Below are 27,715 nucleotides of genomic sequence, written 5' to 3'. Positions count from 1 at the left end.
AGTTACTTCCCTCAGTTCTGAGGTGCTAAAGAGAATGCACTGAGGGCTGAAGAGAGACTGACTTTGATGCTCTTGAATGGCCTTAAGGCTGTTAAAAAAATGAAATACTACAACTGTTCCTTCACATTACAGAAGCATTTATTTTCACCCACAAGATTAACTGTAGACATACTTGGTTTTAAAACTATTGTGCTCCTGCATACATATAGTCATAAAAAGTTGTGTTTTTTTTTTTTTTTTAAAAAAGCGCCAGTTTTACAAATATTAAAATGTGTATTTAAAAGTAAACAAAACCTGTTCCTAGCATTTTGCCCATAGGGAAAAAAATATGTAAATAGAAGTAATTAACGTGTGACTTCCTATTAACTTTTACATCCAGCTATTTTTGTAGCTTCTTTTTCTTTTTCTCTGGTTCATTCTTGCTGCTTATCTCTGTAGATAGATTTGCAGGCAGATCATTTCCTAGTATCTGCAGTAAGAAAAGAATTAGAAGTCAGAACACTTTTAACTGAATTTTACTGTCCTGATAAAACTTGAGTTTATTTGTACAGACCTTTCAAGAACACTGTATCAACATCAGAAGATTCTGTTAGCGGTCACCTAGAAGACGGTCTACTATCATGTAACAATCACAGCTCAGACACCCAACTGAAGTAAAAGCTGGAAGAAGCTAAGGGAAAGAAAAGCAGCAGGACCCCTCCTGACTAAACTGCCAGCAGTTCTTTCGCACCAGAATATACGTGCCGCCTTCTCGGTTGTTTGCCCGGCCTTAGCAAATGCTTTTAAGAGAGGCAGTATGAATGTGAGAGGTGAAAAGGGGTCTTTTAAACTAAAAGTTTTCATTTTGCTTTTAAAACAATCACCACTGCCACGTTTTCTGAAGTGCTGCCCCTGTGAAGCAGAGGCCCTGTGAGGCTCAGGACATAGCACAAGCGTTTTGTTTTGGTAGAAACTGGAAAAAATTTTGAAATAAATGGAAATTAGACTTCTAAAGCAAGGAACAACAAAAATAGAGAAAAGCGTCTATGCTTACAGAGAATGACTTGTCCTCAAGGAGAGAGGACATCAAGAAGCACGCTATTGCTTTCTTTGAGAATATGGAAATGAGTTGCATTCAAGCAGAGGAGCGTGAAGCCGGCTATAATGAAACACAGTTCATTTAAGTAGGGTTCATAAAACAATCAGACCAAGGCCAGACACACGTATGCTCCTCTACACTTGAGTCTATGGGCAAACTGCGACGTCTGATTAGAGAAGGTAACAGGCACTTCAGAAGCTTGATGCTAGGACTTTAATACCAGGTTATAAGTTATGTGAAAGTAACAACAGCACATACCAGTAGAAGAATCATTTAATTGTATTAGAGTAACACAGGCACCTATACTGGAATACAACCCACCACCATAATCTGAAGGCTTTGGTCAGCTAGTTAGGAGGGCAACGATTATGACAAGCTAAGGAGTATGGGAGAGGTTGTGAGAACAGATAACATGGTAACAATAAATTACCTTCAATAAATAAATGTCACACAAAGGCTCAAGCCAGAGTCTTGGTTCCTAGGTGCCACAAATGCCTGTTTCTTGGAGCAACTAGTCAGAGAACCCATAAAAAGGGAGAAGGAACTCTTGCCTGAGGACCTGCTTAAGAGGTTACCCACAGAACCAGCCCTGTAATACTGATTTCAGTGTACTTACTCAAAATGCATCACCATTGTAGAAGGAAAAAGAATCCAAACCACATTATTGTGGATGTAATGCATTTTAAGGAATTTAATGAAGATCTTATTAAAGGAGGTTACAAAAAGGTGAAATGCTTTTAGGGGTGAGATGGAATTTTAAAAAAGACTTGGTTTAAGAATATGCCATTTATCAACAGAATTTCAAGAGAACAGTTAAAAAAGTCAGTAGAGTGATTAGTATTACAAGTCAACAGACATCGTTTAAGAAGTGAAAATTCTGTCCAAATGAAGAAGAAATAAGTGCAAAATTAAGTTAAAATAATCAGGCAAGCCCAGAAGACTGAGGAACAGTAATAAAAATTCTCTTAAGTAAGAGGCAGGGAATTCTTTTTTTCTCATCCATCAGTGGATAGATAGCTTGATGATGATAAAAGCCCAAAGCAGGCATGAACAACAGGTAATCAAAGCATATTTCAGGCACTCAAGAAAATTAAGACCAGCATCAAGAAAACTGTTACAAAGGCCCATCATCAAAAAAAAAAAAAAAGGTTTAGAACAAACTGGGTAAGAGGAATACCAGCAGTGCCTGGATGACAAGACACTGTCCATTGCATAGTTCTAAAAGCAGGTGTAAAACTGTCAGCTAGCAACTCTTGGTGTGTATAAACTCATTGCTTAAAACTGGTCTTGGTACTAGAAAGAATGAAAGATGATGCAAAGTGTTCCCACATAACACCATACAACACAGAAAATCCTGTTTGTATCTCTGTATGTATGTGGTCCTGTATGGATCTATGGTGTGCTCACATACAGAATTATGCATGTGCTTCTGTTCCAGCTCAAAAAAAAATAAATCATGTAACAGAACTACAAAAACAAAGGTGATGAGGAAAGTCAAAGATATGAAACAGTTTCCAGAAGAGCAGGAGCTGACATAGTAGATAACAGAAGCATATAGAATTAAGTGGCATGGGAATGGTAAATAGAAATAAAAGATTATTTTTCATAGCGTAGGAAATACAGTATGTTAAGTAACAGTATCAGGCTTGAAACAAATGAAAGGTTGAGTACTTTTTCATACATGGCGAGTTGTGGAAGTTACTGTTACAAGATACTGTGGGAGTCAGAAGTGTAAGCTGGGAAAAAAAAGTGATTAAACAAATTCACAGAACAAGACTGTCTACTGAACACAAAGATTTGTATTTGTGGGGGAGATGGTATTATTTAAGTTGTAAATTGCTGGAAGCTTTGAATGGACACAAAGGATCACTGTATGTGCATCGTACTCCTGTACTCATTCTTTACCAGGAAGGAGGAGTAGTAACTGCTGTTTAGGATGACAGAGTATTTTGGATTAATCAGTATGGCTGTTCCTGTATCAAGGGATAAGCTAAAATTATAGTATTGGCTTTGTTGTAGAGCAAGGACATGCACAGAAATTAGTACAAGAAGTAGAAGGGAAGGGGAGGAGAAGGAAAAAAAAGATCAGCTTGCGTTAGCCTTACTTTGTGTCTATTTTCAATGAAGAAAAGTGTGTCCCTCGGGGACTGGAGTCATTACAACAGGAGTGTTCCCGAGTTATGCCAACAGCAGCAGCTCTGAGGAACACTAGTCAGCGAGTGCAAGCAGTGGGCAGCTCAGCATGTTAATGTGCAGCAGGATGCAAGGTTTCTTTCTACTACAAATTGCATTATCTGCTCCCACTCTTTGAAATCATGAGGATTGCCCTCAACTCAAGCTGATACAACAGCTCAAAGATCAGAACATTTACATGTGTTTGGAAACATATGATTTCTCAGAAAAAGGAAATAACATTTGACTGTATAAACAACAAGGACTTCTTGCTTATTTTGGGTTTTCTTTTTCCTCCATGATTATGGATACTCAATTACTGCAACCATCTGTTTACCAAAAAAGTCACATGTAACTTAATGAAAGTACACAATCTTGTAATGGCATGCAAAATACTCAGCAGGCCTGAGGTGTGAGACCAGGTGAAAACCCCAGTGTCCCACATGCATTAAGATGTTAGAATTGAAAAGTCTTAAGACCAGAGACACAGTTATTAGGACATTACAGGTATTACGAGATTATCAAGAGAGAATTTGTTTATATTGTGAAAGTTGTAAGAAAGGACTGCCATTTACAGCCAGCAATTACACAGCGTTTCCTTTTGAGCCACCCATCACAGTTACACCATAATTTACTGGAGCAAAAAGAAGATCCTACTGAGTTTTGGCAGATTTTCAAAACAGAGATTTGATTACAGAACCATGAAATTCAGAAGATATTACCTTCAGCAAATCATCATCTTTCCCATCAATGGAAATATCCCTGATGGGCCCAGAAGGGAAATTAAATTAAAGCCCTTTATTCTTTTTAACAGCCAGTGAAAGCAGACCTGTGTTCTATTAAGAGTAGATATGAAGCAATAGCTACAATCTGCTGCTAAATGACTTTTTCTTCTGGGTTAAGTTTCAATTTTACCATACACTGATTTTTTAAGATTACTGAAGGATAATATGATTATACGAATCACAAATCTTGTGCCTTACCTTTGGTTCTACTAACACCATCCGAATTTTCTGATGTTGGATATTGGAAGCATCTAACATAATGTTCACTTTAACTTTATCGAATACATGTAATGTTGTGTCTTCCACAGTAAGTGATGGTACCTGAAAGTTCAAATTTTATATAAATACCCACTACTTACAATGTCTTATGTTTTTCTACAAAGAAATATTCTTGTAGGAAATTATTGATGTTACACGTCAATAAAAATGAACACAGATTACTATCCTGAATGTTCAAAGTGTCACAATACATGGTATATACATTTTTACAGTATTTACTCAGATAATTAGGTATTAGTAGTATCTATTACAGAAACCAATTCCTGTCAGAACCTGTTTATTTAGACTTACAAAGGCCATAGTGGCACTACTACTACTACAGATCAATAAACGTGCATTTAGAAAAGCCTCTCTTACCCTTTTAAGTCCAACTAGAACAGATTTTAGTCATTCTGCTCACTTACCAATCAAAAAATAAAGGTATTTAAGAACAAACCTTAAAACATACCTCATTGTTGTAATCCAGTCTTGGTGATGGTTTACCTTTTTCTTCAAAGAAGACTGTTCCTTCTAACCCATACTTGGGAATCAGAACCACAACTGCATTTTTTCTTACAAATAATATATATGCATCTTCATTCACTACTCCTTTACTTTTGAAAAACAGCTATAACAAAAGTAAAATACATGAGTAACAAAAAAAAAAGCACTAGAACATTCTTTTAGATTACAAATATACTGGCTTAAAAAAATAAAAACATTCAAATACAAATCTATACTTACTGATAATCACACGCCATATATTGAAAGCGGATTAAAAAAATCCCATAAACTGTGTATAACATTACTGTAATATTAAGCATTCATCATACTTACAAAAAATTCACAAAGTAGAAAGAATCTTCAAGATGCCGTTATTCTAAATTTTTCAGAACCAGCAATGCAATCTTGAAGCTTTTCCTCAAAGCAGCAGCCCTTATTCTTAATTGCTCCTGCAGACTTGCTTGGTTTTGCATAACTCAATATTCCCTCCCTTCCTTGAAAATCAACATGAATTGCCCATAGTTAATCCTTACATCTCTGTACTACTTACCTGTGTATGGAATGCAACAGATGCTCTTTGCGCATATTGAGCCATTTTATGTCGGTAATTGAGATTTTTACACATATCTGCTAGTTTATGTTTATCTAAAAGTTCTGGGTAAGTACTGTCTGCTCCTATGGCCACTGCCAAAAGTCGATGTACTATAATGTCAGCATACCTGCAAAAATGAGGTTAAATGATCAATGACATATCAAAACATTCTTTAAAAAAAAGTTTCTGAATACTATTTTTTTTATGAATCTTAAAGATCAAAAAGTTTCTGTAATAATGACAGCCTGCTGATAATTCCCTATATTAATTCAAGATCACTCTCTTTGTTGACCAAAGATATACCCCCCAGAGCGAGAATGAGCTATACTGTTTTCTAAGGTAAATTCTTTCCTATATTCTACCAATAGAGCCTGTATTGTTGAATGTTTACAAAGAAGAAATAAAGTTTTACTTCTGGACTAAAGAATGATGTTTCACCGTGGCAGCTTAAGCCACTCCCTCTTCCCTTTCCCATGAACTAGACAAATTTAGTGTAGGATGGTATTTTAATGCCATTGATCTGCAAAGCATAATTGCACTTGAACTTCTTGGCACATAACTTTTAATAAACCTTCAGCCAGGAACTTTTTAACACATCTGTTAGCAACTAAAATTTACTATTAAAACTCCTAGAAGCTGCGCAAATTATCCACACAAATGCATAGGAATTTTAATCCACCTGTAGGAGATTTCACTTGAAATGTTTCTAAGGAGCAAAGTATGACAACAATTATTTTCCTCAAAACTTAGATACTTTGTGGTTAAAAGAAAAAAAAAAACCACACCTAATTTTCCAAGATGTACGATTTTATTACAATGCAACAGCTACAGTAGCTGTATTTGAGTATCTCCTCAAAATTTAAACACAGCTTCCACCTGAAAAATGACTGGTCAAACTCTACCTTAGTCTCTGATTTACTTGTATAATGCTAACTGATCCTGAAGTGCATTTCTATGCCAGAGATATGCATTAGGGATGTATTTCTCTTATTTTTATAAGTCTTTTTAAAAAAATTTATTAGACTTTAGGAGTCGTAGACAGTGAACATGGGAGCATGACAGGAGCTTACATGAAGACGGATCACTATGTAAAGCCACTGCTGTTTCAATTGAAATCTAAAGCTGAACAGAAACAGTACTTTGTTTTAAATGGACAACATCACAATTTAACATCTAATTTCTTCGCAAATAAATCCTTTTTTTCCTCTGAAACTTTTGTAAAATAAAAATACCTTCTAATTGGTGAGGTAAAGTGGGTATATATAGGTGAGGCTAAACCATAGTGATGAAAATCATTATCCATTCCAGAGCAGAAATAAACAGCTTGCATCATGCAGCGAGTGGTCAAAATTCGCAACAGTGTATTTAGATATGGGAATGTAGGAGATTCAGCTTTGTCTAATGATTCAGCTAAAGCCTTAGCTGAATCTGTCTTTATTTCCAAATTCTGGAAGAAGGGAAGAAAAAAAATAAAAAAAGTCAGGTATTATTATTACTCACAACCATTAACAGAGTATAAACAGAAATGTAGCAGCTACATCCATGCTATTCTTAGGAACTGGCACAGGTTTCACACCTAATAATCTAATGGATTGCTGCTATTAACAAAAAAAAAAAATAAATCCACCCACGCACAGGTCCCTCCTTCAGTATTACTAGTGCTCTATGGAAAATATGAAAAGCTAAGTCAGTAGCCGAGGAATTCAGAAAAGACATCCATTCAGAACTAAGAAACGCTTTATGCTAATATTAACAAGTTTTTTATTTCTTTGGGTTCGATTTTCCATCCCTTTATTGAATAAACCAGAAGGGTATGAAAAAATGAATAGAAAAAGAATAAAGTATTTATGCCGCACAAAGATTCTCATCCAAGCACAATGTAAGCAGTACTAGACCTTGTTGTACCTCCTCCACAAAATTATTAAAACTTATACTTGGAAAAATGATTTGTAATACCAGTACTGTATGACATTTTGTTCCCTGTTTGCCAGTGTCCCCTGATAAAAATCCAGGTAGCGTGAAAATACATAATGCATTTTTACGAATCACACAAAGTAACCTTCATCACAAGATCAGTTGAATGTGCTTTCCTTCATGTACACCACTGACAACAAAGTATGATCTAGAGATCAAATTATGCCTGTATTATGGTAAAATAACTGCATATTTATTTTAAAAAGTGTAAAAAAATATAGCATATTAATACCTAATTGTGATGGTTGTGTCAAGAGTAGTGAAAAGCCACTTCGGTTTTATTAAAAGAACATTTGCCTATGCACATGAATTTAGCTTTCCAAATAAAATGGTACTTTAAAAATCATTTTCAGAGTACAAATGAAATCATTATCATTATTCCAGTTTTGTAGCAGTGGAAAACGAAATGGGCTTCGTTTGGCTTCATCTATTAATCTCACACTAATAGAATTTGTGAGTTTCTCTCTTGCCTCTAGAAAAAAAAAAAAGGAGGGGGTGGGGAGAAGAGCTGAAGGGAAAGGAAATATGAATGCACATCCCCACGTCTCAGAAGTTAAAAGCTTAGCTCAAATAAAGGATCCTGACACTGGAAAAGTAATTTTTCAGTTCAGACTTGTTAATTAAATCAGACTTGTTTCAGGCTAAATTAACCTCCAGCTCATCTAAGGAGAGGATGGAAACTATAAACACATATGAATACATTTTCTTACTTCCTGACTTAAAGACACACACATTATTTGATGTGACTAACCAATTTTTGAGTATATCAATAATGTATGTGATCTGAAGCCAAAAAATGGCTCAAAAATCACAAGTGGCTTGGAGAAGAGAAACATTCACAGCACACAAGAGTTAAAATACAAAAGAGTTAAAGAGTGATCTTCTTTCTTCACCGAACAAAGGGTTTAAACAGCACAAGATTCTTCCTTTCATCCAGAGGTAGTTATCTTACTACAAGTACCAGCAATTTCAAAGTGTAGCTGATACACTTTCAAAATACTGCTTTCCAACCCTTATTCTTGGGTTAGTGGACAACCAGAGAGGAAACATAGCTTTTAATAATTAATTCACTTAACTAGCATAGTAAAAACTTGCCTTGGACTTTGCAGCCTTCACAAGGATGTCATAATTTGATGGCGGAGGAGCAGGGTGTTTCCGGAGCAAAGCAAACTCCGGGAACTCATCGTAAATTTTTTGTGCTACAGAGACATTGGCAAGCAACATGAACTCTTCAACCATGGAATTTGTCTCTCTGTCAACATAAAATAGTTTATACTGTTAGAAAAGCATTAAATTATATATTTACTTGCCTAATGAAGGAACATTCATTAAGTGCCTAATGAAGAAACATTCCACCATCCTAACAATATTATATAATATTAACTAGTGGTTTTGAACATTTATATAATCAGGCGAATATTTTTAAGACTGAAAACATTTATTAAGTTTCAGAAGAAAAAAACTAAACTATTCTAATAACAAATTATATTAAGGAAAAATGCTCTTTAAAATGCCACAAAAGACCAACAGATAAGCCTCTTGATTTCTTCCTAAAATTACTGTTCAAATATCATGCATATGAAGTCTGAGAACACCATAAAGTTTTGACAGTATACATAAATAAGTTTAGATTTTAGCACAGAAACTAAGTAGTACTATGAGAGGAAGTATCTATCTACAGAAATTGAATCAGTAGCTCTTTTACTAGAACTCCTCAGTAAGATTGTCTGTTCCACTGCACATGTGCAGTAACTGCTCTGTTCTTAAAGTTTCAGTAATCAATAACTCCAAGTTCCACTTTCTCTCCTTTGTTAATACCAGTAGAAGAGCATCACAGAGAAGCCAGTGGGATGTAGAGAGTTTGGATCTTAGTGCTCTGTTAAATCAGTAGTAAAGGCTTAAGGTCATATGAAGCATACAGTTCAAAACCTGCTTCATAAATAGTGCAGTAAAATACAGAGGAATTCTCTTTTCTAGGATCAGCTTGCCCAGAGAAGTTGTAGATGCCCCATCATTGGAAATGTTCGAGGTTAGGTTGGACTGGGCTTTGAGCAACCTTATCTAGTGGAAGATGTCCCTGCCCATGGCAGGAGGCTTTGGACTAGATGATCTTTAAAGGTCCCTTCCAACCCAAATAATTCTGTAATTCTACGATTGTCCTGCACTATTATAGCAACTTTTTACACTATTAACTAAAGGCTGCTACTTTAATTTAAGACTGCTGTCTTTAATTCCATCCCTGGCCCAAATTAACTAATTAAGGAAAATAAAACTCATACTTGAGCTCCTTAGTCTGTAGATCGATAGGATCATGAGTTTCACTGTCCATGTGGAAACGAACTTCTGGTGAGGAAAGCGTCAAGGCTCTGGAAGACAGTAAGTGGTATTAACAAACTCCTGTAAAGCAGACACAGCAGCAGAGTTGCATGCCTGAACACAACACCTGGGTTTATCATGAAACTATAGTTTAGCATTAGCAGAAATTAAAATAGTGGAATTAATGTTCAAATTAGCAGAAATTACAATGCTGACACACACACCAGTAGTAGCTCCTAAAATTTCAAATGCTACTCCTCTGGTTGTGTTTTTATAATGACTGCAAGAGATCCACATTCATTGATCTTGTAAAGGAAAAGTTAACAACCCAAGTTTATATTTTTGGGGAAATGAAGATAAGCATTATTATGCAAATCAAAATGGCAAAATCCCTCTCTTTCAAAAGATTTTCACTGGAAAAATGGACATAGAGGACCATTACACAGTTTGACAGCAAAAAATAGCCAGAAAATAAACAAAAAAAAAAAAAAAAAAAAAAAAGGAAAAAGGGTAACAGGGACACTGCACCGTTTACCCATTATCAATTCTCCTCTTCTTCAGAATTTTTGCTAATTTGTTTAGTCCACGTAGGCTGGTAGTAATATCATCATTCATAGTTGCTGAATCAATTCTCATCTGTGCTTCGGCATATGTAAGAGAAGCCTTCAAGAGGTTAAAACAAAAGAGACATCATAATTTGTAATTGATCACCGAAAAGAAAAACATAGTTCTGTCTTGCAGAACCTGCAGTTTGCTCTCAAAGTTGGTTCACAATAATACAAAGCTTTACCTTCAACACCTAAATGCATGTCATTCTCAAAGAATAATGGACAAAACAGGACAGATCTATGCAAGATATTAAGAAATAACAAGCATTTACAGTGGCTTTTTTATGCTGATCACAGATGTATCTTATACATTAAAGGTCTAATTTTCAGAAATATATTAAACACCTATAGAGTCTACTGAATTTAACTGAAAATTATGACCAGCTGGTATATACCAACCATGTCCAAGATATATCAATATTTATACTTCTGAAATATCATAACTTTATATACTGAAATATCATAACAAAGTAACCGTACAAAAAAACCTTGCATCCTCAGAGGTCTAAAGGAACAGGGCCAAATCAAGTATTTTTTTATTTTTAGGATTTAAGCATCATTTTCTAATTCTAAGAAAATATAAATCAGTAAACAGAAAGAAGAAAACGTTATTATCAAGTCTGTTCATCACTGTTTTTATAAAAAGGTCTCCAGCTTTTTTTTTTTTTTTTTCCCAAAAGTATAGTAACATTTATGTGACTAACCTTGGAATTAATAATACTCTTCGTAAATCTGGTTTTCAGAATTTCAGCCTTATGGTTCATCTCCCATATACATGAAAATGCGAGTCTATGACAGGGAGAAGGCCGGAAAATCTGTTAAAAACTAAATATAAACATCTGGAGTTTCTTGTCAGGATCAAAGTATGGATATATACCTGTCCACATTAGATCTCAGGGAGCATAAATTGGAACTAAGTAACTCTGGAACCATATCAATTCTCTGCAAAGTAAAGAATAAAAATCATGACTAGTTATAAGTACGTATTTTAATTTCCTAGTTTTTAACATACTGAAAGCTTGGAAATAATAGTTACTTTACTTTTTTGCTACGAAAGCTCAGATTTCTGAAAGAAAGTAAGCTACCTCTGAGGAAATTAATTCCAAGACCCATTTAGTTATCAGTTTTTTAGTAGCAGTTATTTCTGAAAAGAAATTGTGGTCTGTGAGAAATAAGTTAAAATAAACAGGACTAAGTGTACAGTTGTAATTAATACAAATCATAGGAAACAACAGAGATTTAGCTATCACATGAAGAAACAATTTAAAAGGCAAAACCAGGCCACTTTGGCAATTTCAGATCAATATTAAAACAGTAGTCCAGTTTCAGAACTACACGTCATTAATGCTTCAAAGAGGAGTTGAAAGGGATTTTTTCTACAGATAATGAATCTAAAAAGAAAAAAAGAAAAAACTTATTTCTCCCTCGTGCTGTGCATGCTGAATGACAGAAAACACCTCCATTTTGATAGTCTGAGGAAATTAAGTGCAGCCTAAAGGAGTCTACTTCCCCCCTCCTCCCCCCCCTTAGTTTAGAGATAGTGTATCTACTCCCAACAATTAAGAGAGAAAAATCTATGAAAAATCCAAACACTTAATTGTACAAAAACCTTTATATATAGAAAACAATTACCTTTTCACACAGATACACTGTTGTTCCTCTTTTTGCTGACTCCTCATCCAAAGCATTTCCTGGGCGAATAAAATGACTGACATCTGCAATATGTACACCAACCTAAAAAACAAACATCATATTATGCATCTTACAAAAGAGAAATCGTTCTCAACATGAAACTTTCTCAAGTTTTTATTTACAACCCAATTTACCCATTCCCAGTTCCCTTCAGCAGCTCCTAGATTTAGTAATAGAAATAGTTAAAACCTATCACATTGATATTAAAAAAAAAAATAGTTGTAGCAATTATGCAAAATAAGGACATGTATACATTTAGTGGAAAATTCTATTAATTACCAATGCAACTCTTGTCTGTGAGCTCAAATAACCCCTTTCATTTTCTTCAAGGCTCACTGCATATTTGGTTTTGGTTTTCTGTTTGCTACACCTTCCATCTTGGCACATTCTGCTATTACAATTGCAAACTAAAATAAAACCTGGCTAAATCAGGTATAAGGGAGTAGAGAGTTGGTGTTAAGCCTGTAGCTTTTTAATGCTTTTTTTTTTTTTTCTTAAACAAAAGAATCATTCGTTAGGCATTAGAGCAGTAGTTTCACTTTTTCTACCAGTAGTTCCTTATCCTAGCTGTAGATATCCATGTTTATACTTAGCTAAAGCTGTAAATAAATTTTCTGTTAATTTCCCATGCCAAATGAACAGAAGGCAAGGTGAATTTAGAACATGTTAAATTCCCACTTCTAACACTGATGTAATGCAAATCAACTCCTTTCTTTATTACCATCTCGCAGTTGTGCGAACACCATTAATTTCTTTTACAACAGATCTGGAGCTTTGCTCATGTCATTTACTATTACTACTACTGCACTGTTTATAAAATAAAGGAAGAAGTAAATAAAAAATGACTGGCATAATTAAAAAAACAAAAGAAACAATACCTCTATATTTCCATTTTCTACTTCTCTACAATGTAACGCATCATCAATATCCGTACAGCCAGGAGGATCAACACTACAAACACACAGATGCCTTAAGTCTTCCCTGTATTTCATATCCTGAAATTTTGAAAGAAAAAAAAAATAAATTGTTTTTCAGAGCATCTTCCATATCAAAATAAAAACGATCATTTGAGAAAGGCATTTTGCTTAAGATTTTCCAAAGAAACACAGTATTTTCACAGTGCTTTTTCTTTTGTTTTAAGACAAGATTTGCAGTAATATTTATAAGATCAAAACAGATATGCAGAAACTACAGTGACAGAAAAACTAAGACAGAACATGAAGAAGTACCAAATTTTTTTCTGTTTTACAGCAAACAGGAAGAGAAATAGAATAAAACCACACTATTTCCATGATCTCAGAATTAGCAGGACCGGGAATCAAGATTTTTTAAGTGAAATTTTGACTGATGTCCAGCTGGACAAATTGTTTAAGATATGACTGCTCTCAACTAACTTCAGCCTTCTAAGTCTGGACAGTTGAAAGGAGCCACACACTTTGGAAGTATCTATCTTTGTACGATGGCTACAAAAAGATCTCAGATCGATATCTTAGACCAGACAACTGACTTTCAGACAACTAATTTATACAAAGATCCCTCCTTCAGTTTCCACATTCAAAAGAAACAGGAGTAGGCAATAAATTGTAGTAAGAGTAGCCCACCTCAAAGAAATTAAAATGCCCAAAACACACAAACATTCAGCCCATCCCAAAACAAAACGAAAAAAAAAACCAAAACAGCCCGGTCCAAACCAAAAACATATCATGCTCAAACTGTTCCCTGATGACATTTTCCCATACATTCTGAAGCAACCATTTCCCATATTTATGCTACGGGGGAGAACACAAAATTTATTAACAGCATTTAAAATGAGCAATTCTGCAAACACCAATTTCTCTTCCTCTTGATGACTTTACTGAATTACAGCAGGATATTTTAGCGTCTCCTCTGCTCAGATTATTTTAGTGATGACACAGGGTGCCACATTTGGTTACAAAGGTATTTAGCAAGATGAAAAACTCTTGGGAATGATCTTACAGTTATTTGAATTGTAGTCTCTCTCCTTTGCAAAAAATCTTTTTTTGTATTTTTATTTTTTAATGAAACTTGTAATCTGTTTTTTATCTTAAAACAACTAACCCTAACAAACAGTTTTAGCCAAACCCCAAAAACTTGCAGAGGCCTTGTTTCCATAGGAAATCCAGCTGAAAGTCCACCCTAAGACAAAATGGTTTGGACAACATTTTTCTTCTATTTTTGATGCACTGGGATATCCAAGAATGTCACAATTTGATTTGAAGGAGAAGGTGCAGTAATTATTACAATAATTTAAAACTTATTACCTGTTCTGTAATGCTCCATGGCATTTTTGGTAGGAAACTAAGGACACCTTGGGAAAAAGGCTGATGAGGGACATCATGTTCAAGCAAAAGAACTTCTGTCTCAGTCTCTTTATCTCCAGCACTTCCCAAGTTCTTTACAAAATGACCCTGAGAAACAATATACATACATACAAATATATATACACATACACGCACATCAAGCGATATTGTTTGCTCAGAAGTATTTGAGACCATTATCTCATAGGTTATCAGTATATTAAACTACAAAGAAGGAGTCATCCTTACTTCTTTAGTTCACTTCTCACCTTTAAGAGAAAAAATAAATTTCAAACATTTAACTAATTCAGTAAATATAAACTTTGTCCTTCCCCCTCTTTTCCTAGAATGGCACTAAATTCTCCACATTTAAGACTGCAAAAATTGTAAACGTGGCAATTCAGTTTTGCAAGAAAGAAAAAACATTGCTGTATAAGCAGCAAAACTAGTAAGGTCTAATTTCTCTGTGTTTGTGTTGTGCCACACATCCCACTCCTTAATGCATTAACTCTACTTCCTTTCTTATGTGTCTCATCCTTTGCAGTAATGTTGTTTTTGTCTTAACACTCCTTCCATATATTTAAAGTTTCCTTCATTTCTCTAAACATTCGCGAGACAGCTGTGCTCTTATTCATTACAAGCTATGCATTCCTATACAAGCCAATTGAAGCCTCCTCAAAACCTAAAGTTCAGCACAAATTGAAGCTAGTGTCCTCCATTTCTCTTATATCCTCCTGTATATTTACAAAGAACTTAAGAACTTTAACTCTGTCACTGTAACTCTGCCCCACTGGCAATCTGACTGAATTTGGCCAATGTATTTAAAACTAACACTGATGGTGATCAGCGTCTGAATGAGCAAAGCCACAGTGAAAGGTTCACATTTCTAGGAACCCAGACTAAAAAAAAGGTGGTCCCTAGTTAGTCTAAATAAAGCACCTTGGTTAGCACATATATGTTCACTGCAGAACCTAAGGACCAAGCTTTTTAAGTACGATAATGCATACCTGTTTTTTGGGGGTATGAGTAAACTAAATCAATTAGGGACCATCAAAGAATGGCACTCAAAAAACTTAAAACTCATGTCAACACTTTTTAAAGTTACTCAGCATTGCAGATAATAATAAACATCTCACCTAATAAACGCATAAAAACCAGATAGATAAGAGTTCAGAAGAAAACACTTAAACTTACATTGGGATACCTGGAATTCCTGGGCCAACCATCAATAGCAACAATTATTCTTTGTCCTTCCAATGTATCTGCTTGTCTTGTTTCTATTCGAATGCGAGGAATTCTGCGATCAGCTGGTGTAAATAAATGGCGCCTTGCCTATTAGCAGCCAGAAAAAGGAACAAATAATTTCTAATTAAAGAAAAAAAAATAAAAAACTGCACTTACAATAACTTGATTATTTCCTTACCTCTTTGATCTGTGATTTGGAAAGCATGCCACAAAAGGGTCGCCAGTTTCGTTTTATAATGCCCACTACTTTTCCTGTCGGTCTCAGCATGTCCTTGTTAACAGAAGTTTTCAGCTGGTAGAAAACACAGGAGTTAAAACCACAAAACTGTCTGAACTCATGGTAACATGTTTGACTACAGCATATATCTCAAACCTTGGTGGTAATAACTTATGTGTCAACATAATGCCATAAATTCTATGACTTGATAAATAGAACTATGCCTCCCTGTGCTTTGCATGACTTTCAATATTTTTAATACGCAACAGGCCTAATTTGTTGTGGTTTGTTTTAAACAGACATTTCAGAAAAACAAAAAACAGTAGAAAAAGACTCTGAAGAAACGCTATCTTGTTCCACTGTCTCTGCTTACTACACAACCATCTCCATTTTATTTTCCAACCTATCATTATCATTTTGAGGAGTCCTTGCTTGAAAATTTTCCAGTAATTCTAAACACAATAATTAAAAAACATTTGCACGGAATTCAATGGGAAGATCATGTTTTTAAAGAAATGCAGTATTCTGGTATACATTTATGTGTACTGCACACATATTAAGCAGAATTACTGCAAGAAGCTAAAGAGTATTTTACAACTGGTTTCAAGTGTATGCATTGCCTATAAAAGCTGACTGTCATCATGCTACAACACTTGCTCCTATTCCAGCAAATCCTAATCTGCCTATCAGTATATAGCTTTGCATTATTACCTAACTACCACTCAGTAACTTTTGGATGCAGAAAGTTTAACGAAGTAATGTGGGAATTTCTGATTGGGATTAATTAAAAAGTATCCATTTTCTACAGCTTTTCAGTATCTGGAGGGGGCCTACAAGAAAGCTGGAGAGAAGGGCATGTAGCAATAGGACATGGGGCAATGGCTTCAAACTAGAAGAGAGTAGGTTCAGATTAGATATCAGGAAGAAATTTTTCACTCTGAGGGTGGTGAGGCACTGGAACAGGTTGCCCAGAGAAGCTGTGGATGCCCCATCCCTGGAAGTGTTCAAGGCCAGGCTGGATGGGGCTTTGAGCAACCTGGTCTAGTGGGAGGTGTCCCTGCCCATGGCAGGGGGGTTGGAACTAGATGATCTTCAAGATCCCTTCCAACCTAAACCACTCTCTGACTCTATAATCATGTATTTAATGCAACTGTAGGACTACAATTAAGTTTCCTAATTTCCGAATTCACAATAGCTTTTAGGAGTCGGTATAAAAAGGATGTATAAATCTAAAGCCTAACACTGTCAGGGTATTGCAGAGTGCACCTCTCTCTTAATATAAGAGTTAAGTAAAAAATCATTTATTTCATACGATGTTTTCTTTCTCCTCTTCCTTTTCAATGTCATCTTCATTCTGGCCATCATCTTGCAAGACCACTGAAGACGGTGCCACCCATTCATCTTTTGCCAACAGTTCCACAGCTACAATATCTTCATGAACTGCTCGATTTAAATGTTTTAGTCCCTGTATAATTATCTGGATTTTTTAGAAAACAAAACATAAACGCAAGTATTCATGATGATAGCAACAGAAGACCCAAATCAAAGCAGTAAAACAGACGAGTATACATGCATAACAGGCTCTGCACTCTAAACATTCCAAGACATGTTTGTGATGCATTTTGTTTTCTTCTGCCTAGGTTGCTTTCAGTAGTGATGATATTATTTCAGAATTCCAATTGTCTCTATAACAATAATTTGTTTTCCACAGACTTTCTTTAAATCAGACAAGCCTTCTATTTTTGCAGGCTAGAGGACTCCACATACTACTGGGAAATAGGAGTAGAAGAAATTGAAAGCCAGAGAAGCACCTCCAGCTGTCACCACAAATAGAGAGAGAAGAGGCAACTGACACTGCTTGGAAACAGCATCTGTACAACTGTACCAACAGATAACCCAGTCGGCAGACTGCTGGGTTAACTGCTTGGAGGGGAACAGCCCATCTACTCATTGCCAGGTATGAAAATAGCAATGGAAATAAAGCAAGAGAGCCCCACAAGGGATCACCACAGTATTTTGGAAAATCCTCCTACAAACTCGCCTTTCATCATATATTCCAAACTAACTAAAAAAAAAAAAAGTATTGTATTACAGTCAATTGAACAACTATTACCAACTGAGATTCAGCTTTATTTTACCAAATACTTTACCAAAGCACAAAGTATAACTTTAAACACGTTATTCTCTTTTCAAAAAGACATAGTCAACATTTCAGTCTATATCCATATAAATAAACAAATAAAAAACGTCAGAAAAACACAGAAGAGGAAAAATTACTATAATGCTCCATTTTAACATACATCACCATGAAAGAAATCCATTTTAAGTGATTACTGAGGCTAGTTAAAGTTCGCAGCATGAAGACAAAATGTAAAACTCACCTCTTTGTTTTCTTCAGCATCTCCATGAACCCAAACAGTAGCTTCAAGATAATTATCTCTGCTGGCCCTATAAGTTCCTTGGAGGTAAATACCAGATTTTATTCCTTGCTGCAATTTGCTAAGAGGAATATGTTCTGGGAAAATTATTTTTCCACTTTCTATTTCTTTCTTTAGGGGAAAAAAAAAAAAAAAAAAAAAGAAGAGACAAAATTTTCAGACTTTTTCACGATTATTCCAAAACCAAGCTCAGGAACATAACATTCAAGATAACAAACTCCAAAATTGTAACTATGTGTAGATACGAATATGCACGATAACAAAAAACTATTAAGCAGTAATTTTCCTAATGAAGCATAAAAAGTGAAAAGAACATAGAAACATAGCAATTCTAGGAATGCCTCCTTTTTCTGTTTGCCTGCAGTTACTTAAAAAGATACTGCACAAGTGACATGCTTTTATGCTGATTTGGATATACTGACTAAACAAATACTTACTGAAGAAAATATTGGCATAGTACTGCATAGTAAAGATTACGGCACACAGTTTAAGCATATACTGTAAGCTATATGAAACACGTTACTGTGACTAAACTTTGGAGCAGACAGGGAATTAGTTAAAGCTGAATGAACTACAACTAACTACTGAAAAGATGAGCTGAGCCCTCCACTTTCTTCCCACTCTTGCATGTCTCACTCCATTCTGTTGGAACTCACTCTGTTGAAATTGATCTTCCCATTTTTTGTGGTGTTAGTTTTCAGTTAATTTCAGTCTTCACAGAATAGTCAGGGTTGGAAGGGACCTCTGGAGATCATCTAGTCCAACCCCCCTGCCAGAGCAGGGTCACCTACAACAGGTTGCACAGGACAGCGTCCAGGCGGGTTTTGAATGTCTCCAGAGTGGGAGACTCCACAACCTCCCTGGGCAGCCTGTTCCAGTGCTCCACTACCCTCAAAGTGAAGAAGTTCCTCCTCATGTTAAGATGGAACTTCCTATGTTCAAGCTTGTGACCATTACCCCTCGTCCTATCAATGGGCACCACTGAAAAAAGACTCCTCCCATCCCTCTGGCATCCTCCCTTTAAGTATTTGAAAGCATTAATAAGATCCCCCCTCATTCTTCTTTTCTCTAGACTAAAGAGACCCAAGTTCCTCAGCCTTTCCTCATATGAAAGATGTTCTAATCCCCTCATCATCTTCATAGCCCTTTGCTGGACCCTCTCCAGCAGATCCCCGTCTTTCTTGAACTGGGGAGCCCAGAACTGGACGCAGTACTCCAGATGTGGCCTCACCAGGGCAGAGTAGAGGGGGAGGATGACCTCCCTCGACCTGCTGGCCACACTCTTCTTGATGCACCCCAGGATGCCACTGGCCCTCTTGGCCGCCAGGGCACATTGCTGCCTCATGGTCATCCTGTTGTCCACCAGGACTCCCAGGTCCCTTTCCACAGAGCTGCTCTCCAGGAGGTCAGCCCCCAACCTTTACTGATGCATGGGGTTATTCCTCCCCAGGTACAGTACCCTACATTTACCCTTGTTGAATTTCATTAGGTTCCTCCCTGCCCAACTCTCCAGCCTGTTCAGGTCACGCTGTAAAGCAGCACAGCCTTCTGGCGTGTCAACCACTCCTCCCAGTTTAGTGTCATCAGCGAACTTGCTGATGGTACACTCTATCCCTTCATCCAGATCATCGATGAATATATTGAACTGGACTGGACCTTATGTGGACTGGACTGGTCTTATGTGAAAATATGTCTTGATTCTGATAAACGCAAAGCACAAGGAAATAGAAGAGGACGTAGCTCATCTTTGAGCTGCAGCCTGCTCTTCCATCAACCTAAATGACCATAACAATCAGAGCTTTTGATAGAAAATGCTTTTGATCAATAGTAAGTTAAACTTTCAAATAAGACACAAAACAGAGATCTAAATTGTCTGTAATACATACTTTTGTAGGTTTCATTTTGTTTCCATTATTTCTAATATTTATACACTTTCTTTGACTAATATTATTATTCTCATCTTCACATTAGCTATCTAAAGCAACTGGCTTTTTACAAATAACTAGATACCTACTAACAGGCATATAAGCAGCAGTAAAAACAGCTGCAATATTTCTTTTTTTTTCTTTTCAGTTGTCAAAGAGTTATATTGCCAAAATGGTAATGAAGTCCGGAGTTCTCATATTCTAAACTGATGCTAATAGCCTGACATACAGTGTCCAATAATATACTCCAAACCATTTGTGATTAATTTATTTTATAAAAAGAAAATAAAAACATACCCCTTCATCAGACACACAAGCAAGACGATCTAGAAGATCAGGATTAGCTGTCAAGCTTTTTATATACTCCTCACCTACAAAAGCACACATATAAATATTGATGCAAGAGATGCATGGGATTTAAGTACGAATAGACTGCTGAGATTGTTCATCTGAGCAATAAATTAAACATACATGCCACTTCACTTACATGTATAAGCAGTTATCCCTTCCTCTAGAGCTTTCTCTTTATTAGTTTTGTCATTTGTTAAAAAGATAACTTGAATATTCTCCTCATCCTCGATTTTCTTCAAGTGATCATTGTACCATTTTACTGCTACCCGAATGGCTCTGTCATTGCGGTCATTAGATGTTTCTCCTTGCTTTTGCTCTATGTATGTTTCTCTAAACAACAACAAAAAATCAAAGAAATAAAAAATGGGGGGGGGGGGGGGGGTGAACCAAAAGAAATCTCAACTTGTATGCATACTTACAAACATTTTTCAGACAAACAAGATCAAGACTGAGGCCAAAAGAACCATTGATTGCTGTACTAATTTTTGTGATATGTTTAACACTGAAAGGTCAGGAGACAGAAGGGTAAAGAAAAGTAGGAAGGAAATGTTCAAATACAACCTTCTTGCTGACGATCGAAGAGGACCTGTATTCAAGATGCTAAAACTATGGATTCAAGATTCCTGGAACTATGATACTGCAGTATTGGAAACTACTTGTGAGCACAAATAAAGACAAATTAATTGTATCTTCATTTCTTAGAGCTTTCTATCACTAACTGACTAACAGATTTTTGAATTCTGCTACAGAATGAGCTGGCAATATTAATAAAGCATTGGAACATGTCTAAAAGGGACACTAAAATGGAAAAAAGAGTATTCCATTGCTCAAGTTAACAGTCTTGATGGTACACTTTATTCAATATTCTAATCACCTTTTCATGATATATGCTTATATTAATGATAAACCAGAAAAGCTCTGGAACATGCAACTATTTCCCAACAGGATTCCGTAGAAGCATACAGCTCTATGCACCCCAGTCTAATATTTTTTTACATACTTCACATTCCAGTTCTGTTTCCCAGTTTCTTTTACTGGACATCAGTAGAACCTTATTATACCCTACTCCACACCTTACCTATGATGTTCATTGGTGAAAGAATAGAAATGTTTTTCAGGGTTTTGAATCACGTCCCTAATTCGCTTGTATACTGGTGCACTCCGATTCCTGACTTCTTGTAAGACTGTCTGTAGCACAATGACATTCTTAATAACAGGATCTTCAAGTATATCAATCTGAGGAACAAAATGGAAATTAATCAAAATTGTTGTTTAATTTTATCCAATAACAGGACTTGAAATATTTTTTTGGTTAATATGTAAAAAGCTAACACGAACGAGTTGCACTACTTCTGCCTTTTTCTCTCACCTTTGGGAAACTGAACAGTATATTCAGCTGCTTCCTCCTGCTTGTGGGCAAAAAGTTCAAATAGGATTTTCCAGCCTTTGCATGACCTGAATTTTGCTGAAGTGAAGATAAGGACTCGTTCTGACTCCCACCAAATTCAGCCCTGACATATGCAGAAATCAAATCAAATTTAAGGCAAGGTGTACACTAGAAATTTTGTTTATGTAAGATGGGTTCTTTTAAATTATAACCTTTGTAAACAAAATAGATCTAGCCACAATCTGACATTAATTTAAAGGCTGTCTGGAATATGTCTTTGTGACCAGTGCAAGCCATAAAATAAGACCTGACCATTGTCACACAGCTAACATAAACATGCCTGTGCATGTGTAGGCTTGAGATATCCAAAACCAATCCCATCATTGCACTGCAATTTTATTTTCTGCAGATTCAAATCAACTGGAATTCTGTTAGCTGCTCTTCACTTTTTCACCAATTTTTTTTAGGAAATTCATTAAAAAAATTTCAGCAGTTTTGCTTGCCAATGTCTAACAGCCCTGGTGTGCAAGCGAGAGAAACATACACCGAAAATACACGTTCCCTGTCAGGAAAAAAAAGATGTGAGCTTCATTTCCTGAGCTTATGGCAAGGAACTGTGCAAACCCATCACCAAAATGAGACAGCAATAAGTCTCTAGAGGGCATGGCTGAAAAAATTAAAAGCAATGCCAGACCAAGCTTCTCTGCACTTGATGTTTAGATGACCCTAAAGATTCAGAGCCAGGTTCACAGGGCAAGAAATCCACTATGATTCTATGTACAAGCTGAATTACCAGGCCAAGTCTTACTGTTGCAATCCTGTTCCAGTTGCTAGGTAAAACCTTTTCCTACCGTTACCAAGACTTCTTAATCCCCACTGCTCCAGTTCATGAAAGAGTACCTTAGCCCATTCTCAGAGTGCTCTATAGCACGTATATACAAAATTTGACAACAGACACCAAGAAGTCCAATGGTAACAAGCTGAAAAAAAAACCCTTGATTTGCTGTTTTGGGAAGAAAATCCTCACTTACAACTTTTGGGATGAGTAACTGCTAAATCATGCGAGCATTGTGCCAACAATCCAAGTTAGGATTCATTAACTACTTCCAGTCTCCAATGTCTGCATGGCACTATTATACTTTCTACAAATGTATTCAAAAGCAATCAAAAAGAAGTCAATCATTGAGCTTAGGAATACACTGCCTCCCAGCCTGGAGTTCTACTGTCTGTACCGCCCAGACTCAGCCTTTGCACAATTAGTGATAGGCTGCAAAGTTCATCCCATGCTTCCAAAATTGCACAGGGGATGATTCTGCAGCCTCAATTTGCTAAACTGGAATCAACGTCACGGTATAAAGACTGCCTACGACAGTCTCTGAAAAACAGAATAGGTATTTAGGAAAATTCAGGTTGACAGGAAAGTTGAGTGACCATATTAAGATCCCGATTGCTGCTTCAGAGTCTATTCACTCTCCTTGCCTGTATATCACACCGCAACAAACAATCATGCTGTTCTTTATTCCTACCGTTCAGGCAGCAAAATATAAAAAAGGAATATAGTCTAAAACCAGGCTGCAGTCGGTGATGCTGAAGGCCTCCTCAGTAGCTGGTAGGGAAAGAAAAGGGACCAAGCGGATCCAGGGACCAAGCGGACAAAAGTACCGACGGGAAGACCCGGATCCGACAGCGCACTGCTAAACGCGCCCCTCCAGGAGCCACGCCTGAACCCCACGCCTAAGGGGAGCGGGGGCATCTCACACTCACGCGGATCTAACCCAGGCTGGAACAGGCCTTAAAGGCCCAAAGGGAGGCGGCGGGGCCTCCCCGGCGCCGGGGCCTCGTGGCTCCGCTGAGGCGGCACCCGCACCGCCACCAGGAGCCGCTCACCTGGTGAAGGAGGAGATTGGTGTCGGGCAGGAGGTAGTGGGGCCCGGGGCAGAGGCTGCTGGCGGCGCCGCTGGGCCGCGTTTCCAGGCTGGGGCCGGGGCCGGGCCCGGCGGGGCGGGGGGGACAGAGGCGGCAGGCGGCGGCGCCGCAGGGGATGTCCTCGCGCAGGTAGTGCTCGCGCACCACCTTCACCACCGCTCCCGCCCGCGTGCGCTTCAGGAACGTCCGCGAGGTCAGCATGGCACGCGCGGCGGCGGTAGCGCAGGTAGGCAGAAGGAGGAGAGGGAAGAGGGGAAGCTCCGCCTCCCGTCGTGCCGCGCGGCAGGGCTCGCGGGGAGCGGCGCGCGGCTGCCGCCCCTGCGTCGCCGTGGTGATGGCGTCGCGCGGCCCCGCCTCGGCCGCCCTGAGGGAAGGCGGGAGGGCGCGCGTGCGCCGCCTGGCTCCGCTGCCGCCGGCTGAGGTGAGCGAGCGCTTGGCTGGGGCGGGGAGCGGGGCCTTCCTCTCCTGGGCCGTGTGGGGATCGGCGGGACGGGGTCGGTTCCCCCTCACTCCCCGCCACCGCTGCCGCCGTTACCGCTCGGGCGGTTGCCCGTTGCCTTCCGCAGAGTTAGGCGTCCACCGAGCTGCTCCTGCCGTGGGGAAAGGGGGAGGCGGGGTGGTGGTGCTGGGGCTGCCCTGTGGCGGCAGCGGCCTCGGGGAGCTCGCCGCCCCTCGCTGCAGGGTAGCCCGGCTGACGCTGGCCTGGGCTTCCCGAGTGCAGCATCTCCTTTCTCTGTAGGGCTTTGAACAGCAATGCGTTACTCTGTGCGCTTCTTAAGTAAAAGCTGTGGTCTGTACCAAGTGGTTGTAGAAGTATGAGCGGCTGTTAAGTAGCTCGCTTTTGGAAAGTGCTAGCAAATTGGCCTGGTAGCAACAACGGAGCTACTTCTTCAGAGAAGACAAAGGTGGGTATCAAAATATCCCTCTGCCGTTTTCTCTAGCTGGTGGTGTCATGCCCCTTATTCGATGTTCTCTGACATTATATGCCTCAAGGGTCTCGGGAGTTTTCAGTGCATGCACATCTGACTGTGAGTGGCAGGTGCACGTCTTGTGTTAGCTGTAACATCTCACTGGTAAGCCTGATTCACAGCAGTATTTAGCTTATTGCAGTCAAAACGCTTGTTACTAATTATTTAGGAAGATAGGCCTTGGGCAACTGCCCTCTTCAGAACTTTTTAAAACGTTCTTCTTATGTGAAAAAAAATGTAATCATGATGCTGAGAAGGATTGCTTAGTGGTCTTGTTTAACTAGTTAATTTTTTGTAATGACATAATGTGTTTCACTTAATTGTTTTGGTTTTCTGCAGCTGATTTTTCAGGGGACTCGTCTCAAAGTATAACTTTAAAAAAGGTTTGCAAGTAGTGAAAGAAAATGTCACATAAAAGCTCTAAGGAAATCAGGAAAGTAAACATTTCTAGCTCCTTGGAGTCTGAAGATATTAGCTTAGAAACCACAATACCAACCGATGATGTTTCTTCCTCTGAAGAGAGAGAAGGCACTGTTAAAATCACCAAGCAGCTGATTGAACGGAAAGAGTTGCTCCATAATCTTCAGCTGCTTAAAATAGAATTGTCTCAGAAAAACTTGATGATTGACAACTTGAAAGTAGAATATTTGACCAAGGTAAGAAACGTTGCTTCTTTTGTCTTATAATCTTTTCTTGTTTCTGATGCTTTTAGAGTATGATAGAAACTTCGATTCTGAAAAGAGCTACTGTGAATTGCATACTGGAAGGCTACTTAGCTTTTTTTTTTAAATGAGAAAAAGAAGAAACAAAATATATGTAAAACTTAGCTGATTTTTCCACCTCATTAAATGCAGGGGATCAAATTAGTTTTTTCTTTTCTAAAAACTAAGGGAAAAGACCTGTATTCTTTCAGAAATTATGAATAACTTTATCACTGATGTAAGCAACTTAATAGAGCTTTTAACCTGAACTGGCAGAATACTAGAAAGTCACCTGAATGCTATTCAATGAGCTATTAATGAAGATGTGGCTAGAATATACAAACATGCCTGTAGTAGGAGATTGTGGTATACAGTTTCCACTAAGATAAGTGAAATTAAGAAAGGTGTAAAAGCTTTGCCACGTTTATGCGCAGTCCACACTTACAACCTACTATATACTAACTGTGGCTTTCATTGGCTTGCTGCTCTGAGTTTAAACCTAATTTGAAATCAGCTGACCAAGTATCTATTTGGCTAAAAAAGATGAATTGTAGAACTAAGTCTTTTTTATTCCTAGTTGAGTAGGGCAAAATCCGTATGGTATTTTATGAAGCTTTAGCATATTTAGAGATCTTGTTAGACAATTGTTGTTGTACTTCCCACCGCACTGGGCTCTCCACTTTTTTCTTTAACGATGATCTTTTTGTCAAATATGTTTTAAAAATTACCAAGGTAACTTCTTTTCTTAATTTTATATTTATGTTCTTTATATTTAGATTGAAGAGCTAGAAGAGAAGCTTAATGATGCAATCCATCAAAAGCAGCTGTTGTCTTTACGACTGGATACTCAGCTGGCATTACAGCAAGAAGATGCTAGGTATGATGGAAGTAAAACAAAAAAGCTTTACCTTTAATAACTTATTAATATGAATTCAAATTAATTCATGGACAGTTGTCATGATTTAACCCTAGCCAGCAAGTAGGACCGCACACTTGCTCACTTCCCTGGCCCCAGTAGGGGAAAGAGAAGAGGGAGAAAAGGAGAGAAAAAAACCCCAACCTTGTGGGTTTAGGTAAAGGCAGTTTAATAGAAGAGTAATGGAAAATAAAATAATAATAATAATAATGATGACAAAGGAATATACAAAATGAAGTGATGCAATATAAATTGGTCAACCAGCCTGTTCCGAGCAGCAATTGCAAATTCCTGCCCCTGCAGCTAACCAAATTTATGTGCTAAGCATGACGTCTATGGTACGGAATATTCTTTTGGCCAACTTGTCCTGTCTATGGTCACTCTCAGCTCTATGGGAAGCTGAAAAAGTCCTTGATTGATGTAAACATTACATAGCAACAACTAAAACAACATGTGTTATCAATATTCTTCTCAATCCAAAATATAGCAGCTACTACAAAGAAAACTAACTCAATTCCAGCTGAAACCAGGACAGCAGTTAATGGAAAACTATTATGAATGGCAGGAGTAGGATTTCTTTTGCAGATTATATTAGTATTTCCATTGTAAAAATGGAATTTTCATATTCAATTTACATATCAGTAATTATTAAATAAGCTCTCACTTGCTGAAGTTTATGGTTTGGTTTTATTGTTACCTAGATTCAAAATTTAATAGGAACTTAGAGTAGAATGTTCTTAAAACCAGTAAAGAGCAAAAGGATTAGGTAGAGGGGGCAGACTTTCGATCAATTTAAATTTCCATCAATTTTTAATAACTCTGTGGCCTGGATGACTTGGGAAAGGTACGGGGATAATGTTTAGTACTTCTAGATAAGATTCCTTATTGGTCAGAAATGCTTTCAGTTGGTGTAGAAACTTACTTTTCTGAAACATTTTGAGTTAACCTACAGCTGAAAATAGATTGGCTAGCAGGCTTCTCCAAATTACTTTGTCAATTAAGTGTTGTAACACCTGTAACAGAACTGTGAAGTAAAAGCATTACTTAATTTTCTTCTGTTAGAGGATGCACCAGCTTACAGAATGTGACTAATTCAAAGTCACATTCTGTAGGAAGCCTGGAACAGATTTAAGGATGTGAAGGCAGACCTGAGATTAGTTACAGCAAAGTCTTTAAACTAAGAGCAGTTGACTATCAGAAAAATGTGTGTATGCTTATTTGCACCAGAGTGGAATATTTTTATATTAGCTATACTTGAGTTACTTGAGGAATGCTCAGTAAAAAAGTACTGATGTGCAAATTTTTATTAATAGGCATAAAAAAGTTGAACTACTTTTCTATCCC

At 37.5% G+C, this 27,715-nt stretch overlaps 2 protein-coding genes across 2 annotated transcripts in view; one reads left to right on the top strand and one right to left on the bottom strand.

Annotated features, from left to right (window-relative positions):
- Nucleotides 1–120: 120 nt before the first annotated feature.
- DIS3 (DIS3 homolog, exosome endoribonuclease and 3'-5' exoribonuclease) lies at nt 121–24,013 on the bottom strand. The gene is made up of 21 exons (XM_082490178.1): nt 23,748–24,013; nt 21,552–21,709; nt 20,610–20,803; nt 20,420–20,493; nt 18,141–18,308; nt 17,072–17,236; nt 15,721–15,834; nt 15,492–15,629; nt 14,262–14,408; nt 12,858–12,974; nt 11,920–12,021; nt 11,165–11,229; nt 10,992–11,076; nt 10,215–10,342; nt 9,643–9,729; nt 8,459–8,615; nt 6,622–6,836; nt 5,348–5,516; nt 4,763–4,921; nt 4,234–4,356; nt 121–469 (listed from the first exon to the last, which is right to left on the bottom strand). Exons 1-21 carry the CDS (start codon nt 23,985–23,987, stop codon nt 380–382), a joined length of 2,895 nt encoding a protein of 964 aa, XP_082346304.1. The 5' UTR covers nt 23,988–24,013; the 3' UTR covers nt 121–379.
- Nucleotides 24,014–25,158: 1,145 nt separating this feature from the next.
- Nucleotides 25,159–27,715, top strand: part of PIBF1 (progesterone immunomodulatory binding factor 1) — a gene marked incomplete at its 5' end in the record, with an annotated part of 123,902 nt that continues 121,345 nt past the window's right edge. Inside the window, 2 exons of the mRNA XM_082494717.1 lie at nt 25,159–25,410; nt 26,232–26,332. Of these exons, the coding sequence (XP_082350843.1) occupies nt 25,159–25,410; nt 26,232–26,332 (353 nt within the window). The remainder of the gene's footprint in view (nt 25,411–26,231; nt 26,333–27,715) is intronic.

The sequence above is a fragment of the Vanellus vanellus genome (genome assembly GCF_965231255.1).
Source record: "Vanellus vanellus genome assembly, chromosome: 1".
NCBI lineage: Eukaryota > Metazoa > Chordata > Aves > Charadriiformes > Charadriidae > Vanellus > Vanellus vanellus.
The sequence above is the reverse complement of the archived record's forward strand: the minus strand, read 5'-3'. Positions and strand labels throughout refer to the sequence as shown.

Bases quoted from the DNA above. Each gene is read 5' to 3' on its own strand.
- DIS3 (XM_082490178.1), bottom strand. From the start codon at position 23,987: ATGCTGACCTCGCGGACGTTCCTGAAGCGCACGCGGGCGGGAGCGGTG. The intron at 20,494-20,609 runs GTAAGTGAAGTG...GTGCTTTTGTAG, and splicing joins AGGGATAACTGCTTATACAT to GTGAGGAGTATATAAAAAGC. The intron at 10,343-10,991 runs GTTAGTCACATA...AACCTCTTGAAG, and splicing joins AGAGTATTATTAATTCCAAG to GCTTCTCTTACATATGCCGA.